The sequence below is a fragment of the Balaenoptera physalus genome, assembly GCF_965194825.1.
Source record: "Balaenoptera physalus genome assembly, chromosome: 1".
NCBI classification, from domain to species: domain Eukaryota; kingdom Metazoa; phylum Chordata; class Mammalia; order Artiodactyla; family Balaenopteridae; genus Balaenoptera; species Balaenoptera physalus.
Window position 1 is genome coordinate 23,204,750 of NC_138882.1, and position 18,984 is coordinate 23,223,733.

The window sequence follows — 18,984 nt, forward strand, 5'->3', positions numbered from 1 at the left end:
GACTCCTGAATTTCTCCCAACTCTCCCCAAATCCCACACCCCAAACTCTTTTTCTCCCTATCCCAGTAAATATATTTTCTAAGCCAAAACCACGGTGTCTCCCCTTGATCTCCTGTCTTGTCAGGTCAGCCAATCCATCTGTAAGTTCTATTAGCTCTAATGCTAAAATGTAGGTGAGTCTGATACTTCCTGTTTCTCCACTATACCACAATCCTCATCCAGACCAGCATCACCTATTGTCCGGACATGCAAAAAAACCAAACCAAACCAAACCAAAGAAACCCTACCTGGCTTCCTCTCTCTCTTGCTTTCCTCCAATCCATTCTCCACTTAACTCAAAAAATGTAAATGAGCAGGGGAGGGACAAATTGGGAGATTGGGGCTGACATATACACACTACTATATATAAAATAACTAATAAGAACCTGCTGTATAGCACAGGGAACTCTACTCAACACTCTGTAATGGCCTATATGGGAAAAGAATCTAAAAACAAAAAGAGTGGAGATATATGTATGTATATAACTGATTCACTTTGCTGTACACCTGAAACTAACACAACATTGTAAATCAACTATAATCCAATAAAAGATTTTTTAAAAATGTAAATGAGATCATATAGTTTTACTATGTTTCTCATTTATTTTCAAGTACAAATTGAAATATTCACCATGGCTTGTAAGCCTATATTTTGCGACATGACAGTTTCTTCTTAGTCCAGCCACTAGATCTTTCTCTGGTTCTCGAATTCACCAAGGCCTTTCCCACTTCAGGGATTTTGTAACTGCTGTTCCCTCTATCTGGAAGACTCTTCCCCTTCTTTCCCTGCCTCTTCATGTGGCTATCTAGTCCTTCAGGACTCTGTTAAATATCACCATCCCCTGAATACCAAACCTAAAATAGCCACAGCAGTTTGTTTATTTCCATCATAACTTAGCTGAATCTGCAATTTTATTGTTTTGTTTACTGCCTGCCTCTTCCAGACAGACAATAAATTCCATTAGAGTAGGTGTCACGTTCACTAGTTTATCCCTAGCACCTTGCACAAGTTCTAGCAAAGTGTATGTAGCTCAGCAAATACTGGCTGAACAAATGAATGCATGCAGGCTCTGCCATGCAAAAACTGCTCAATATGTAGCTTATCCACATCTCGAAATCTCTGTCTTTCCGGCTGCCAATTTCTTAGCTTTCCTACCTCTCATGCTCTAAGTAGAGTCAGGATACACATCTAATAAAGCATGACTCATCTACATTAGGTTTTCAACATCCATATGCGAGATAACTAAGATTTCACCCATTAAAACACCCAACAGAGTTCCTGAAATTATCAGAAATCCAGTCTTCTATTGATAAATGAAATACAGTGAATATAATTGAATTTTTTCATGGATATCATCATGAATCTTGTACTCAGTGTTAGGAGCTGTTTGCTTCCATACTATATATATAGTTGCAGATGACTAAATGATTTTTACTGTTCTCTTTCCAGTTTCCTTCTTATTAGTCACCAATTTTCAGTGTGCTGGCCCCCAGCAATCACATGCCTTTACTTGATGCTATTTATATAGTATGTGCTAGTGTTTAGAAAATTTTCATTATGTTATTGTTAGCATGAGTAAACAAAACAACCAAGGTCATCCAAAATCTTAATTTTATAACTGATTCTAGGTTGCCAGGTTCTGACTGATAAGTGGTTCCATAACTTTACTCCAGTAACACTTTGCTTCTGCCATTCCAGGACATTTTCTATTACTTCTAGATTGTAGGGCATGTAGTCATGAATCTCTTGAAGAATCTAATGAAAGTAGTGAACTCTCTCCCTGGAAAAAATACATATACTCATAATATATTGCCTGGGCTCATGGATCCAGTGAGCTGCTGAAGTCCATCCATGGAGTCCTAGGTAAGATTCCCTGCTCTAAATGGTCAGATACCAGAAATCTGACTGAACAGAGAGGGGCCAAAATGTTGGCAATCTGGGGAGGCGGGAGGTGGGAAGAAGAGGAAAAATTTGATCTATGATGTCTTAACATTATTTAGGGATTTCAAATGATCTAAGCTATCTCCTTTCTGCTGTGAGCAGAACTAGTCAAAGGCAGATATAACTAAAAAACAAACAAACATTACAAGGCACTCAGGCAAGGGAACTGCATCCACACAGTGAATTCACACATTAGCTTGCAGGACCTTCTTTCTGGCTACGGTTTTCTAAAACTGTTGTGAAAAAACATAGACCAGCAACTGTGGTGTTCTCCTTTCCCTCCTTTGTTCCCAAACTCCTTTACAGCAATGCCCTGTAAGAGTACTGAAAGCATTAAGCAAGAAAATTTAGTAATATAAGTAAAAATAAGTTTTAAAAAATCTACATGTATATTATATACGTATATATATACATGGGCAAATGGCACTGTGGACATTTGGTATTTACTGAGGAGCCGCAGATTATTCGGCTGCTGTGAAACTTATTAAAAATGCCATTAATTCTGATTTCTTATTTACAAGTAATCCAAATATTTTTAAAAGTTGATAAGGGTTAAGTAAATTATAGGTGGAATATTATACAGACATTAAAAATGATGACTAATATAAGATACAGACAAGAAAAATGGTTCTAATAAGCATGATTCCAAAGGAAAAAATCACAAAAGACTGAGAAATTTGCCCACATAAATATGAAAAAAAAACCCCTAAACAAAAAAGTGTCAAAACTTTGATCAATAAAGTAAGAATGCCAAAAACACTGACAAACTACAAATATAACAGATCTTACTATATGAAGAGTGATTATAAATAAGAAAATCACATGCATGTTAGGAAAACAAAGGATACAAACAGACAATTCATAAAGAAAAAAGCCAATAAACACATTAGTTTTAAAAGCCCACTAGTAGCTTTTAAAACATAACTTAAAAACTGTAAGATAACCATTTTTACCTATTAGATTGTCAAATATTAAAAACAATGTTAATGGCTATTGCTAATTTGGAGTGTTGGGGAAATAGATACTCATACCCTATAGGGATGAAACTGGTACAAACTTTTTGGAAGACACTTTGGTAACGGATCAAGTGTAACTGGGTAATGGATCATTTTGATCGAGTGGTAATAGATCAAAAGCTTTAAATACATGCATTCTTTTTATTAAAAAATTATTTAGGAATGCATTCTATTAAAATTACCCATTGAGGTACAAAAATGTAAGCACAGGGCTGTTTCATGCAGTGTTGTTTTAATAGGAGAATCATTTCCATAAATTATAGAGCATCTTTATGGTAGAATACTATGCAGGCATTAAAAATACCGATGTGTATCTGTATAAACTGACATGGGAAGATGTTCAAGAAATATTGATATGTGAGAAATGCATGTTTAAAAACCTTATAGTTGTAAATATATGTATAAAAGTTATTCATATTATCTTGATATATATGTACAAAAGAACATCTGGAAGGACTAACAACAAAATGAAACAGTGGTTACTAGTAGGCAATAGTGAGAGGATTGTAAGTAATGCTTTTTCCCTTTTGCTTATCTATATTTTCTATTGTAAAAAACTAATTTTTCAAAATAACATTTGTAATAAGGAACATAGAGGAAAATACTTATAAATAATAACTATACCAAAGCAGGAAACGAGGTCAGCTACAAACTACAACTATGCAATAGGAACATAGAGGAAAATAAGGAACATAGAGGAAAATACTTAACTTATAAATAATAACTATACCAAAGCAGGAAACAAGGTCAGCTACAAACTACAACTATGCAATAATGTTCATTAAAAACTTAGAATATAATACACAGAAAACATGAAAATTTCTGTGTTAAAATCGATGGGGTTATGGTTGATTTAAAATTTTCTTTTCCAAATTTTCAATGATATACCTTGTGTAATTAAAATAAAAGTGGGAAACTTTCCTGAAGAAAACTGTCAGTCTTTCCAAAATGAAATTCTAACAGAAAATATGCAAACATATCTCACTGTAACACTGAAATTCATGTTCTCCTAACTGACAGTAAGGAATAAAACACATGCAGGTGAATTACTCCATACCTTTGCCAGCAGAGTTTTCCCACAGCCAGGGGGACCAGCAAGGAGGACTCCAGCTGGAGTCACCAACCCAAGAGCTTTGAACTGATCTGGGTTACGCACTGGGGCCTGGAAAAAACAATCCCAACAGCAGCCTGTTACCAATGTCTGCTTTCTACTGCATATTCAAATCATCTCTAGATGCCTATTTTCAACACTGATTGCGAGGCCTGAAGATAAGAACAGCGCCTGGCACAGAGTGCTTACCTCTGTTTCAAGCATGAGGTAAATGGTGATAAATTTAAAATCCCTGCTCTTGAAAAATTCATACTTAAATGTAAGTTCTGAAAACATTTTAGATACAGTATTTCAACGTTTTAAACTCAATTTTTAGAAAACGTATCTAGATTTCTAGGTTATAAAGATTTTAAGCAATGGCCCCCTTTAAGAAATCAGAAGCAGCGGTACTCTGTGTAATCAAAAGCAAGAGATACCTGTTCACTATCATCTCCACGTATTTTCTCTTTCACACCTCTAAATGGATCATACATCATTAATGAACCATGAAATGATCAGGGAGGTGGAAAAGTAAGAGTAAATGAAAATCCAAAGTGTCACGGGCATTAAAACTGCTTTGACCCTTATGAGCATGATCAAGTTCAGGAAGTATTTCTCAAATAATTTATTCTCGGGCTTCCCTGGTGGCGCAGTGGTTGAGAATCTGCCTGCCAATGCAGGGGACACGGGTTCGAGCCCTGGTCTGGGAAGATCCCACATGCCGCGGAGCAAATGGCCCCGTGAGCCACAACTACTGAGCCTGTGCGCCTGGAGCCTGTGCTCCGCAACAAGAGAGGCCGTGATAGTGAGAGGCCCACGCACCGTGATGAAGAGTGGCCCCCGCTCACCGCAACTAGAGAAAGCCCTCGCACAGAAACGAAGACCCAACACAGCCAAAAATAAAAATAAAATAAATAAATAAATTTATAAAAATAATAATAATAATAATAATTTATTCTCGGTTAAAACCTAAAACGTTTTCTTTTCTTTTCTTCTTTAAACTCACTGCCATAGAATTCAAGCACAACCAAAAGAAAAAATCTAAAGCAGATCTCAGAAGAATGAAAAACCATCATTGGGGGCTTAATAATAATACAACAGATAAAAGAAAACATACAGTTAAGCCAATTTAGACATACAACCTAGTACACACGTATGGTCGTTTACCCATCACACACGCCAACAACAGTTAGCGGCAGATATACCTACCAATATTGCCATGGTGAGCTCCTCTCTAATGTCTTCCAGGGCACCAATATCTGCCCATGTCACATTAGGGACAGTGACAAAGCCTTCCCTTTTAGCAGAGGGTTGGACAGAGGATAGAGCAACAATGAAATCATTCAACTCAAGGCACAGCCCTTGCAGCTGCTCCTCTGAGAGGGGATCTCGGTTCCTTAGCAACCCCAAGAGCCTTTGCAATTCATCCTGAAAGGGAACAAATGAGGGGAAAAAATGAAAAACCACAAAGTTTGTTGAAAACGTTATTGTTTGTACTTCAAAAAATTATTACTGCAATATTTCTGTAAACTACACGAACTTCTATGCATTTTAATAATTTTTTCCATTGACATAGGTCATTTATTTTGCTCCAAATGGATCATTTGATTTAGTCAAGCAAAGATACACTGACTATCATCAAATATAGAAGAATGATTTTTATTTACTCTACTAGGGCTAGCTATAGCAAACATAAGCAGTTGGCAAATATTCATTTCAACAATCATGTTATTTCCATTCTTCATTTACAAATATTCACGAAACAGCTGAATTTTGATGAAATTAAAACAAAGTTACTCTGGTGGCAGTTTAATTTCATAATATGGCTCCTTGATAGTTTATCAACTAAATAGAAAGCAGGCAATTTTCCTAGTACGAATGAATCTTGAACTTCAAAGGCAGATTTCTTGCTTTGCGAGGAATATGAAAGAACAGGTGTAAAAAGTAACTCTGAATAATTCAACTTATAAAAGCCTAATTTATATGCAATATTATAAAAGGAATGAGTTTACTATTATTTTTAACAGATATCATTGTGGTTCCAAATGAGTACAGAACAAACAAATGATTTGAAAACAAGAGACCTGGATCTAAGTTCCTGCTCTGGAAAGTAGAGGCCGTGTGGCCTCGGGCAAGTCACAATCTCTTAAGCTTAGTTTCTTTGATTATGAAATGGGAAAAGTAATGATATTTACTTAACAAAGTTATATGGAGCAAGTTATGTAACATGTAAAGGCGCCCTGTGCCAGCTATAAAATGCTATATAAATGTTATACTGAGTTTTCATGACTCATAAAACTCAAAATTTTAACAGATCTTGGATAATAAATGTCCCTCTCACATTCTCAGCCCTGTCCTCCAGCACCATTTGCAGCTAGGGACAAGGATATGGTTGCATCAGCAGACTATCTTAGTATATCAAACCAAAAGGTAACCTGGAAGTATAACAAAATGCCAGTGTTCTCATAAGAGCTGGAAAACATTTTCTGTAAAGAGTTAGAGAGTAAACACCAAAGGCTTTATGGGCCATGCGGTCTCTGCTGTATGGACGTCTATGCGGATTCTGCTGTGAAGTGTGAAAGTAGAAAAAGACTCCGTGTCAATAAAGGAGCGTGGGGACCTCCCTGGTGGCACAGTGGTTAAGACTCCGCGCTCCAATGCAGGGGGCCCGGGTTCGATCCTGGTCAGGGAACTAGATCCCACATGCCTGCCATAACTAAGAGTTCGCATGCCACAACTGAGGAGCCCGTGAGCTGCAACTAAGACCTGGCACAACCAAAAAGAAAAAAAACAGTATTAAAAAATAAAATAAAAAATAAAGGAGCATGGCTGTGCTCCAATATAACTTTAATTTACAAAAGCAGGCAGTGAGCAGGTGGGCCACAGTTTGCCAACACCTGCTGTAGATTTCATAATCATTATTGTAAAAGGAATTTATTCAGAATCAACTGAAAAAAGTAAAACAACTTGTACTTTTGAAATTATAGACACTCCGGGTATAACTGATAATTACTCTAAAGATACAATGCCAATGAAACAGAAAGTCATAAACCTCAACTATATAGACACTTGCCTGCTTGTAAGATAACACATATTAAAAACGTTTAAATGACAGTTTAAGGTACCGGTAGAGAAAGCACCTGTGTTTCAGAAGTGGGTTCAGTTCCAATCCTTTCTTCCTGGACTCCTTCAGAGGGCAAACCTTCAATCTCAGGATTTTTCTGCTGCTGCTCCTGCAGCTTCATTAAGACCCTGTTGACTGCACACATGGCTGCCTCTCGGCAGAGTGCCATGAGGTCAGCCCCAACGAAGCCCGGCGTTAGGTGTGCTAACTGACGAAAATGAAAAGTTTCGGGAAGTCTTAGTTTTCTGCACAAAGTTTGAAGTATTCTGTAGAAAAGACAAGGAAAAGAAATTCAGATTCCTAACCTACTAGTAAAAACAAGTCACCAAGTATATTTATTTGAAGCCCTTCCTCTATGTCAATGGTATCATAACAGGTAATAAGATCAAATAGCTCACTCATTCAGCAAATGCTAAATCGCTATAATATATCCCACCTTATTCCAAGAGGGGTTAATGTATATACATATCTGCTTTTTTAGAAACTATATTACATTCTGTGAAGAATAAAAAATTGGTTTTAAAAAATATTCTGCCTTTAAGAATTTTACAGTATTACAGAGGAAATAAGACAAATGATTTATGAGGATATAAGGTAAATTCTTTTAGAGTAGTTTAAATGGATATCTGCCAGCAAAAAAAAAGTCTCTAAACTCAAAATCAACCATTAATTTTATTAATCACGAAAAGTTATGCTGATACAAACTTTAATGTCCAATTTTATATTATGACAGTTATTTCTCCAACTTCATCTTTATTTACTGCTCATCCTTTGTACTGTGTGAAAAATTTTGCTCAACTGAACTGGCAACATGGTATGTATCAATGAAATATGGACTCTGGATAATTATTATTATTAAAGGAATACCTTAAACAATTTCTGGTAAGATTTACTGAATAAAACTTAAAAGCAGTAAAGATATTCAAGACAAAAGGTCTGATGCCAGGGACTTCCCTGGTGGTCCAGTGGTTAAGAATCCATCTTGCAATGCAGAGGACGCCAGTTCAATCCCTGGTCGGGGAAATAAGATCCCACATGCCGCGGGGCAACTAAGCCCGTGCGCCACAACTACTGAGCCCATGCACCACAACCAGAGAGCCCACATGCTGCAACTACAGAGCCCACACGCCACAACCAGAGAGAAGCCTCTGCACCACAACTAAAGAGAAGCCCGCACACTGCAATGAACAGCCCGCACACTGCAACAAAAGATCCCATGTGCCACAACTAAGACCCAAGGCAGCCAAAAAAAAAAAAAAAAAAAAAAAAAGGTCTGACGCCAGACCACTTGAGTCTGAATGCCAGCTCTGCCACTCTGTTATTTCATTTTTGTGCTCCAGTTTTTCCATTTGTTAAACATATATTACAGTAGCACTTAATAGTAGGGATGTTAAGTGATTACATGCAAAGCTCCTAGAACAGTGACTGATCCACAATAAGTGCCCAATAAATGTTTGTTATTATTTTTACATATGGTGATATTATAAATTAAATTGGACAAGGAAATATATTTTGAAATTTCCAAATTTGTAGGAGACTAATATTTTCAAATGTCAAGTTACTGGAGAATAAGTTACTATACAAATGTCATTTGGCATCATGTAAATGAATAGAATAGAAGCAGATAAACATTTCTGACAAATGAAAAATAATTCACTTTGATACTGTAAACAATAGTAGCCAAGAAGAAGTCCCATTATAGAACTACTTCCTAAAGATACAGACCTGATTTGCTGCTATGCATAAGAATACTAAGAAATTTAGAATGTTAAGAAAACTAGCTAAAATAAATATCATCCTTTTTTCAGTTACAGTCTACTCCTGAAAAAATGTAATTTTGGTCATCATACTATGGAAACTCCACGGGAGGAGAAAATAACCATTAAGAGATTTCCAGTTTCAACACAGTTGAGTAAAAGTGTTTCAGCAATATTTCCACCCCACCCCACCTCCAAAACAAAAACAAACAAACAAAAAAAGAACAACAAACAGGAACACAAACTCCATGGTCAAAGAACCTAGGAAATTATCTGTACTCTACTCCCTCTCCCCAAACCCCCCCATCCTATCCTGGAAGTATGGCAAAGAATTTGCAACAAGAGGATCAGTCTTTATCTCCATGAGGTCTTTAAAAAGCTATCAACATTTGTCTTAGGCTATAGGCTTCAGTATGGCTCTATAATAAAGACAGGTATCTACACTGATATGAGATATTGAAGGAAACAGATATTTGTGGAGGGGGCGTGCTGATATATGCATATTTTACTACCAAAGAAGAGAAAGGCCACCCAATATGGGTCTCTCGTGTCAGCTCTAGCTGGTGCCCTAAGAACTACAAATCCCTATAAAGATTCAAGTATTAGGAATTCCCAGAATAAAAATTCAGGTTTAATAATATATTTGACTGTAAATGGGATGAGTTTTAACTAAGTTTTAAAAAATAAACCTTTTATTTTATAAAGTTTTAGATTTATAGAATTAGTGCAAAGATAGTTCAGAGAACTCTGTACACCTCATACACCTCTCCTGTCGTTAAGGAAAATTTTCAGGATTACTGGCCCAGTATTTTGTAGAATGTCCTTCAGCTGGGATTGGTCTGGTATTTTTGTCACGATTAGACTAGGGTAAAGCATTTTTGGGAAGAAGACCACAGAGGTAAAGTGTCATTCTCATCATATCGTTATCAAGGATACATACTGTCAACACGACTTACTGTTGTAGATGTGAACCTTGACTACCAGGTTTGAGACAGTGTTTGAAAGGGTTTTCACTTTGAAGTTACTCTTCCCTCCCTTTCCATACTACACTCTCTGGAAGTAAGTCACTTATGCCTGGCTCACATTTAAGAAATACGGAGCTATACTCCACCTCCTTAAGGGCAATGCAACCACATAAATTATTTGAAATTCTTTTGCATCAGAGACTTGCCTATTCTCACCCATTTATTTATTCAATCATTTATTTCTATCAGTATAGACTAACAAATACTTGACTATCTGTAATCTTGAACCAAAATTTATGAAGAAACTTGTGGAGAATGGTAAATGACCCTGCAGAGGGCACAAAGTCAAAATTAACGTTTTGCAGAGAGGTGAGCTATTGAGAAGGAAGTATATGTGTCTGGTGGAACCTCGAAGACCGTGAACCAGAGGCACCAAAGTGTTGAACTACAGAAATTAGGGCCACAGCAGGGAGCCAAAACACAGAAATTATCTGAACATCTGCATAAGAAGTCTGAAGACCCCACATACCCTCCACCCTGTCAACCAGCAGGAGACCAGCAATGTACCCTCTGGTGAAACTGAACCAGGAGAGGGAAGCCCCAGGTTTGTGGACAACAGTAAGATCAACTCCATCAGAAAAAAAGGTCAAAGTCTGTGTCCAGTCGCTCAACCTCCTGCCCCTGCCCCTGTCAGAAGACCAGCAGCTAGACGGACAGCCCCATGGTGTTGTCTGAAGATCTTTTTCTGAAAAATCCGAATTGGTTCAACAAAAAGAATCTACAGAAATAGATATTTGGAGTTTTCTAGCTCAAAAGTTAGCTGGTCCTATGACTGCCTTACAATGGCACTCACACTTCAACAAAGTAGCCTGTACCGCACACATGCAATTAGCCTCACTCTTAAGCTGCCAGCATGAAATAGTAATAGTAACAGCTCTCAACTGTCAAGACTTACCACATGCCAGGTCCTGTTATTATGACTTTATAAAGACAGCATTTCTCACTGCAGTATAATATACAGACCAAAACAAACACATATACACACATATACATACACAAAGAAAAAAAAAAACTTGGAGGAAACAGAGTGCAGAAAAAATTGTAAGAGGGCTAGCAAATGAAAAAAATTTGGCAATTACGAATTTCAGAAAAGTTACAAAGGTAAATAAATGAAATGTGATCCTCATATAGGAACAATATTTATAAAGATGAGAAATGAAAATGCTAAATATGGATATAGTCAAACTTCATAATATAACTACATACTACAAATATATGAACACGTTTGGATATCAGATAAATTATTATTTGTTAGGTATATAAAGGCATTTTGTAATGCTAAATAAAAAGTCTTTATTCATTAGATATGGACGTATTTATAGCTGAAATGATATAATGCCTGGGATTTGCATTAAAATACTCTAAGAAAAAAAAAGTGGGGGATAAATAAAATAAGACTGTGAAAATGTTGATAATTATTGAAACTGGGTGATAAAAACATGGGGGTTCATTATTGTGACCGTTCTAAAGCATGTTTGTAAATTCTCAACCCTCCTCTCAGTGGGAGGTGGGGCTATGACTCCTCTTCTCGAATCTGGGCTGACCTGAGTGAGCAATCAACCAATAGAGACGAGTGGACTTGACGCTATGTGACCTCACTTCCAAGGCTAGAAGATCTGCTGTAGAAAGAGCCTAGACCTCAGTGTCCGAGTCCAGGCCACCCCCTCCTGCATGGCCCCAGGTGGACTGGTGACCGGAGGACGGAGAGCCTTGCTCCCGGGACCTGCCTCTTCCTGGGCCTCCTGGGGGAGAGTCACACACCCAGGTGACAGGGCTGGGGTGTGTTAAGAGTGGCTGGTTTCGAATGCTGTTTTTTCCTCCTTTTGATGTAATGTTTTACAAATCCTGAGGTCAAGAACAGCAGTGCTGCCCAAGCTCCCAGTGCAGGGGGCCTGGGTTCCACCCCTGGTCAGGGGACTAGATCCCACATGCGTGCTGCAACTAAGAGTCTGCATGCCATGACTAAGGAACCGGTGCGCCGCAACTAAGGAGCCCACGAGCCACAACTAAGACCCAGCACAACTATAACATAACGAAACATAACAAAACATAACATAAAATGAACAGCAGTGTCACTTCAGCCTGTTTCCTGCAATCCTCATGCTGCAGCCCTAACCTGCCATGGAAGAACCCTTCCACCCTGAGGCTGCCCGACTCTGAGGAAGCCCACACTATTCTGTAAAGGGTGCCACATGAGAGGCCTTCAGCAGACAAGACGAGAAAGGGGTTGGGGGGGCAGGAGGCAAGGAACAGACAAGATCAAATGATAGGTATACAGATAGCTAAGTAGGCAGACAAGCACAGCCCCGCTGCCCTAATCCCGCACGTGTTCTAGCTCCAGCTAGTCTCTGCAGCCACAGGAGACCCTGAGACATAACCAGCTGGCTAAGCCTCTCTGAATTCTTTATCCACAGAAACGGTGAGAAACAATAAAAATAAACTTGGGGGTGCTTTGTTTTGCAAGAATAGAAACTGAGTTCTGGCACCTACTGAAGGCCTCTGCGCCCCCGTCTCACCTGCCTCTGCCCTCTTCTCCACTTCATGGACCGTCATGCCCTGGACCTTATCAGCACCTGGGTCTGTCCCACCTCTGAAATCACTAGCTCAAGCATCTCCTCTTTGCTCAGTCTCCCACACACCTGTTTTCAAACCTCAGTAGGTTCTTGGATTCACCACCGCCTCATCAAATAGTCCTGTTTTTACAATTTAAGAGTCCGTACTCTCTTTTTTTCTTTCTTAATCTAAATTCTAAATCTCTGCTTTCTCTGTGCCTGAACCTAGACTGTTGAGCATTGCTATGGGAAAAAAAATCATTAAACCAGCCCTACTGGTACCATTCCATACCCCAATCCTAAACACTGCCTGAAAATCCTGTTATCCTAGCCAGTTCATCTCAAATTAGCCAAGAAAGTAATTTCAGACCTTCATCCACCTCAAACCTCTAACCTATCCATCATGAGCCTCACTTTCATCAGAAGATCTCGCTTTTTAATGCACAGAGACAACGCCCTCAATTTTCCAGTACCAAACTGATAATCCTTCTTGCCTGCATATCCATTCTTTCTCCCTTTACTATCAGGTCAACAAATTAGCCCTCATTCTAAGGCCAGCACCTATGCATAAGCTCTGACTCCCTGCTCCTCCCATTTCTCCTTCCCATCAACCCTTAAAGACACTACTCAAGTTTCTCCCACCTTAGAAAAGTCCTCTCTTGACACCCCATTACCCACCTCACGAAGCCACCACCTTCTGCCTTCTCCCTCACTGCAGACTCTCCTGACCGAACTGTGGAAGTCTGCTGCTCTCGCTTTTTCAGTTTCCCTTTACTCCTCAACCATTCCAACCTGGAGTTTACCTCTACCATTCTACTCAAACAGCTTTTTGTTAAGGTCACTGGTGACCTCTAGGCTGCTCAATTCAAAGACAATTTTTCAGCCCTCCCTGGACCTCTCATTCCTCCCTCCGGAAACACAGACTTCTCTTGGCTTCCATTACGCAACTTTCTCTTCATTTTCCCAATGCTCCTCCTACATTCTGAGCCTGTTAGCCTCTTCGGGCCTTTCCCAGAACCTCTGACACTTTCTCTTCACACTCTCTCTGGACAATCTCATCTACTTTCTTAACTTCAACTGCCATCAATACATTGATGATTCCTAAATGTTGGCTTCTGTGGAGATCCAGACTCATTTGTCCAATTGCCAACTTGACATCTCTACTTGGACATCCTGCAATTGCCTCTAAACTCCATCTATCCCCAAATCCTCTTCTAAAATCTGCTCATCCTCCAGTATTTCCCACCCCTTAAGCACCTGAAAACCATCAGGTGCTTAAGCGAAAAATTTGGGAATATTTCCCTCTTGTTCATAGCCCCCACCTCTCCACACATATATTCTATTGATAAACATAACTTATTGATTCTACTTCCTAAATGTCTCCAGTTATCTCTCTTTGCACTCCCACCTCTTCAAGCCCGCCCACCATTGCCTCTGGATATCACAGCAGCTTCCTCACTGGGCTACCACAACCCATCTTGCTCTCCTGTCATTCCTTATTCACACTGCAGCTACAGTGACCTTCTCAAAACAAAAATCTGTTTCCATCACTGTCCTGCTTAATTTAATTGCTTCCTACCACTTACAGAATTAGTCCAAAACCCTCACCAAGGTATCTGTGAGCTGGATTCTGTACACCTCTGCAGCCTTTTCACATCCTGTCTCTATTTCTATAGCCATATTCTTCTTCCAGTTCCCTGGACACACTGAGCTCTCGGTCACCTTAGGGTCTTTACACATGCTATTCCTACCAATACTCTCATCACTCTCACCATGTGATCAGTTAATTGCTATTTATTCTTTGAGTCTCAGCTTCTTCAGAGAAACCTTTAAGAACCGCCAGACCGGGACTTCCCTGGTGGTCCAGTGGCTAAGACTCCGCCCTCGCAATGCAGGGGGCCTGGGTTCAATCCCTGGTCAGGGAACTAGATCCCGCATGCCACAACTAAGACCAGGTGCAGCCAAATAAACAACAAATAAATTAAAAAAACATTAAATTAAATTAAAAAAAAAAAAGAGAACCTCCAGACCATATTAGCTTTGCCTGATATATCCTCCCTAAGATCCTGTCTTTGTCTTTTTGTACTCATCACGCTTCTGATTTTTTAAAGTGGTGACTGAAGTGTCAACCATTGTGTCTCCTTGGTAAACAACAGGTGCTTAAATATTTCTTCAATTAATGACTTCCTAAGAATTATTATTTCTAAGAATTATTGATAAAATAAACACTGATGGGGCTTCCCTGGTGGCGCAGTGGTTGAGAGTCTGCCTGCTAATGCAGGGGACGCGCGTTTGAGCCCTGGTCTGGGAAGATCCCACGTGCCGCGGAGCAACTAGGCCCGTGAGCCACAACTACTGAGCCTGCGTGTCTGGAGCCTGTGCTCCGCAACAAGAGAGGCCGCAACAGTGAGAGGCCTGTGCACCGCGATGAAGAGTGGCCCCCGCTTGCCGCAACTAGAGAAAGCCCTCGCACAGAAACGAAGACCCAACACAGCCAAAAATAAATATAAAAATAAATAAATTAAAAAGTATTCGTTATCTGAAATTAAAATTTAAGAAAAAAAAAACACTGATGTAATTCTATTAATATATTAATTCTATTTATATAATTTCCCCATCTTAGAATTTAATTCATTAACATCTGCATATAATAATATAACTAGTTTGCTTCTGCCTTCAGAGCTAGATAAAAGTATAAAAATAAGAAAACTGTATTCTGCCTTTGTCAAAGACTCAGTCAGAAATACTCTTCCAGGACTTTCCTGGTGGTCCAGTGGTTCAGACTCTGCGCTCCCAATGCAGCGGGCCCTGGTTCGATTCCTGGTCAGGGAATTAAGATCCCACATATGGCAACTAAGCCCACACACCACAACTACTGAGCCCGCGCACCGCAACTAGAGAAGCCTGTGCGCTGCAACAAAGAGCCCAAGAGCCACAACAAAGACCCAGCGCAGCCAAAATAAATTAATTTTTTAAAACTATTAAAAAAAAGAAAAAAAAAGAGAGATACACTTCCTTAGGAGGGGAAATTAGTGTTCAATGGGTATGGAGTTTCAGTTTTGTAAGACAGAAAAAGTTCTAGAGATTCACTACAATGTGAGTATATATAACACTACCGAACTGTACTCTTAAAAATGGTTAAGATAGCAAAGTTTGTATGTGTTTTTTTACCACAAAAAATTAAAAAAATAAATAAAAAACTTCTTCCTTAAAAAATTCTACCTCATAATTATATTCAAGAGCTATCTTCTTTCAGGCTTGACCTTGCTCTTCCCAATTGGCCTTAAACATAGTAAACATTTAATACCCCTCTTTAGAAAAATTCTTCCGCTAGCCGTCTAAGACTTAGCTAGACCATTACAGCCTACATAAAACACCAATGTATGCCTATAGAATTTACTTCCTGAATCTAAAATGGAGTTTGAACAAACCAACAAAAGGCAATCATAAATAACTGTAGATACCAGAAATAGATGGATTTTATTTATTAAGTACAAAAGAAAAGGTACCTTTAGAGGAGAGAACTCTGACAAATTTTTCAAGTGATCAAACTTAACATCACCAACAATGATACAAACTGACACTATGAACTTCCTGAAATGTTCTGAGACACCTCACCACGAATGTAGTATTCTTGCTCAAAATATTTAACCCGAATCTAATCATGAAAAAGCAATCAGATAAATTTAAGTTGTAGAGTGATCTGCAAAAGACTTATCTAGACAATTCAAAAATGTCGATGTCACGAAAGTACTCTCTCCCCCAAAAAGGCAGATTAAAGGAGATTAAAGGGACATGACAACTACATAGCAGGTTTGCTCTTTATTGAATCTAGGGTAAAAAAAAAAAAAGCTAAACAAAATGAAAGATTAAAGGTACAATGGACAGTTTTGGGGCAACTGGGAAAATTAGAATAGACTGTGTATTAAATAATATTATTGCCAGTGTTAAATTTCTTTAGTATGGAAAATGGTATGATAGTTACACAGGAGAATTATTTACAGCTAAAGTGTCATGATGTCTTCAACTATCCTTCAAATGGGCTGGCAAAAAAAATAAAGATATATACACACACACACAAATATATGATGTTTTTACATACAGAGTGAAAGTAAACACGGTAAAGTGTTAACAAGTGGTAAATTCAGCTAAAGGACATACAGATATTTATTGTATTATTTTTTCAACTTTTCTGTAGGCTTGAAAATTTTCAAAATATGGCTATCTAGGAAAGTCCTTTAAAAACTTTGTTGATGATGGAATCGTGATCAATGGACAAAGGATTTTATCTAGCAGGGATGATGGGCTCTACTGTGTCTATGTCTCTACCATTAAGTTTGGCACTTAATCAAAAAAAGGCTTGATAAAGGATACAGGCCTTATTTCTCTTTCTGTACTGTAAGCATCCTGAAAGCAAGGACTTACAATTTTTTATATTCCTCATATTACCTACCCCAGTGGTATATACATATAATATACGCTCAATACATGTTTGCTGAACAAATACAAACAACTTAAATACTAAATAATATTATTTTGCTGTGGGTATAAACATGTTAGTAAAGAAACCTGAATGGTTGAGTAACTACTTAAAGATTATATATGTAAGAATGTAATGAGCATACCTATAGATGACACTGAATACAATAGCTGAAGAAAATGCCAATGAATCAAAAGCTGAAGTCACATTAAGTACTGGGAAGAAGGCAAGGATGACGTGTTCCTTCCTAATGCTTTCTCCTGTCCAAAGTGTCTTCTGATCACTTTTATGTCCTGCATTCATGAAGTCTCCTGTCCTTTATCTCTTCCCTTCTCCACTGTCCCCATAACTATACTTTCACTACATACCACTTTCTCTAAAAGCCACTGGTGATCGTGTACAGCAATTTAGTGTCATTAACTTAAGCCAAAAGTCATTATAAATAAGGTATTTCAGGGCTTCCCTGGTGGCGCAGTGATTAAGAATCCGCCTGCCAATGAAGGGGACATGGGTTCGAGCCCTGGTCCGGGAAGATCCCACATGCCACGGAGCAACTAAGCCCGTGCGCCACAACTACTGAGCCTGCGCTCCAGAGCCTGCGAGCCACAACTCCTGAAGCCCAGATGCCTAGAGCCCATGCTCTGCAACGAGAAGCCACCACAATGAGAAGCCCGCGCACCGCAATGGAGAGTAGCCCACGCTTACCGCAACTAGAAAAAGTCTGCGCGCAGCAACGAAGACCCAACTCAGCCAAAAAAAAAATACGGTATTTCAGCACATTACTAGATTTTCTTTACTCCATTGCCTCAACAGTGCCTCCCGAGATATTTTTGTTACTGAGATATTGGTGGATGTTTCTTTGCTCTACGGACATTCAACCCCAATTACTAGGAAAGGTTGGTCCTAGAGCAAACAGACAGCTTTCAACTCTCTGGCTATCATTTAATTATTTGTCAGGGAACCTATGACCTTAGGCAGATTAGTGCAACAAGTTAAAATACTTGTTAAACTCAGATTTAGCCTACATGTGGACCAGTGAGCACTATTCCATAGCTTTAGACACTCTCCCTAGGCTGATCGGCCACCTAAAAAACACAAGACACTGTTAATAAGACCAAATAAATGAGTATGGATACATAAGTCCAATATCACTACTGAAAAAAGCAGCCTGAAACAACTGCCGTATTAATGAGTAAATTGTTTTCTTAAGCATTAATTTAATGTGGGCTTTCTCCTTTCCAAATCAATTTCACTGACACATAAAGAGAGAGAGAAAGAAAAGGCTACATGATATTTCTCACCCCTCATTTTCAAAGCATTCAGTTCAGATGATGTAGTGGCATATAAACTTCATTCTCTAAGAGTATACCTTTCCCTGGATGCTTCATCTGGGATACCTAGGCATATCTCTCGGTCGAACCTTCCTGCACGTCTCAAAGCAGGGTCCAAGGAGTCTGGTCGGTTAGTAGCTCCGATGACTAGGACCCGAGCTGTAGCGGCCATGTTATTCAGATCTAGTAAGAACCGGACACAGGATGAGTGGTGAATAAGACACTTGACATTAAGGATAATAATGCTTACACAAGTCATTTAAGTGGTTAGAGATAGAGTATTACACACTGACAGCAATATATATATAGGTATATAAAACTAACATTCACTAAATGTCTAATATGGGAAAGATGTGAGGAAAATACAAACTTTGTCCTCAAGCAGCTCAATCTACTTGAAGCACAGTAAGCGTAAACAAAGCACCACAGTGATACGATGGAAGATATTATGAATTCAGACTGAGGAATCTGGGAGAACTTAGGGAGGAGGTAACATTCCAGAAAAGGCTTGAAGGGTAAATAGGATATTGATAAACTGAAACATAGGTTAATGAAATTTTACATGGAAGAAATGGAATAAGCAAAAAGCACAGAGGTACTAACAGGTGTGGCATGTTAAGACAAGGTG

General features: G+C 38.7%; 1 protein-coding gene and 1 long non-coding RNA gene across 11 annotated transcripts in view; one reads left to right on the forward strand and one right to left on the reverse strand.

The window, feature by feature from the left end:
• NVL (nuclear VCP like) overlaps positions 1 to 18,984 on the reverse strand; it is a 106,172-nt gene that overhangs the window by 60,623 nt on the left and 26,565 nt on the right. For 8 of the 10 annotated variants that reach the window (XM_082426374.1, XM_082426372.1, XM_082426375.1 and 5 more), the window contains exons 12-15: positions 18,395 to 18,539; positions 7,213 to 7,477; positions 5,297 to 5,515; positions 4,055 to 4,159 (exon numbers count right to left, since the gene is read on the reverse strand). In XM_082426374.1, coding sequence (XP_082282500.1) covers positions 4,055 to 4,159; positions 5,297 to 5,515; positions 7,213 to 7,477; positions 18,395 to 18,539 — 734 coding nt within the window. The remainder of the gene's footprint in view (positions 1 to 4,054; positions 4,160 to 5,296; positions 5,516 to 7,212; positions 7,478 to 18,394; positions 18,540 to 18,984) is intronic. The other 2 variants (XM_082426373.1, XM_082426371.1) reach the window with 1 other exon arrangement.
• On the forward strand, positions 7,486 to 15,073 carry LOC309644670. The gene is made up of 2 exons (XR_014254547.1): positions 7,486 to 8,025; positions 14,475 to 15,073. It is a non-coding gene; the product is annotated as an uncharacterized lncRNA (long non-coding RNA).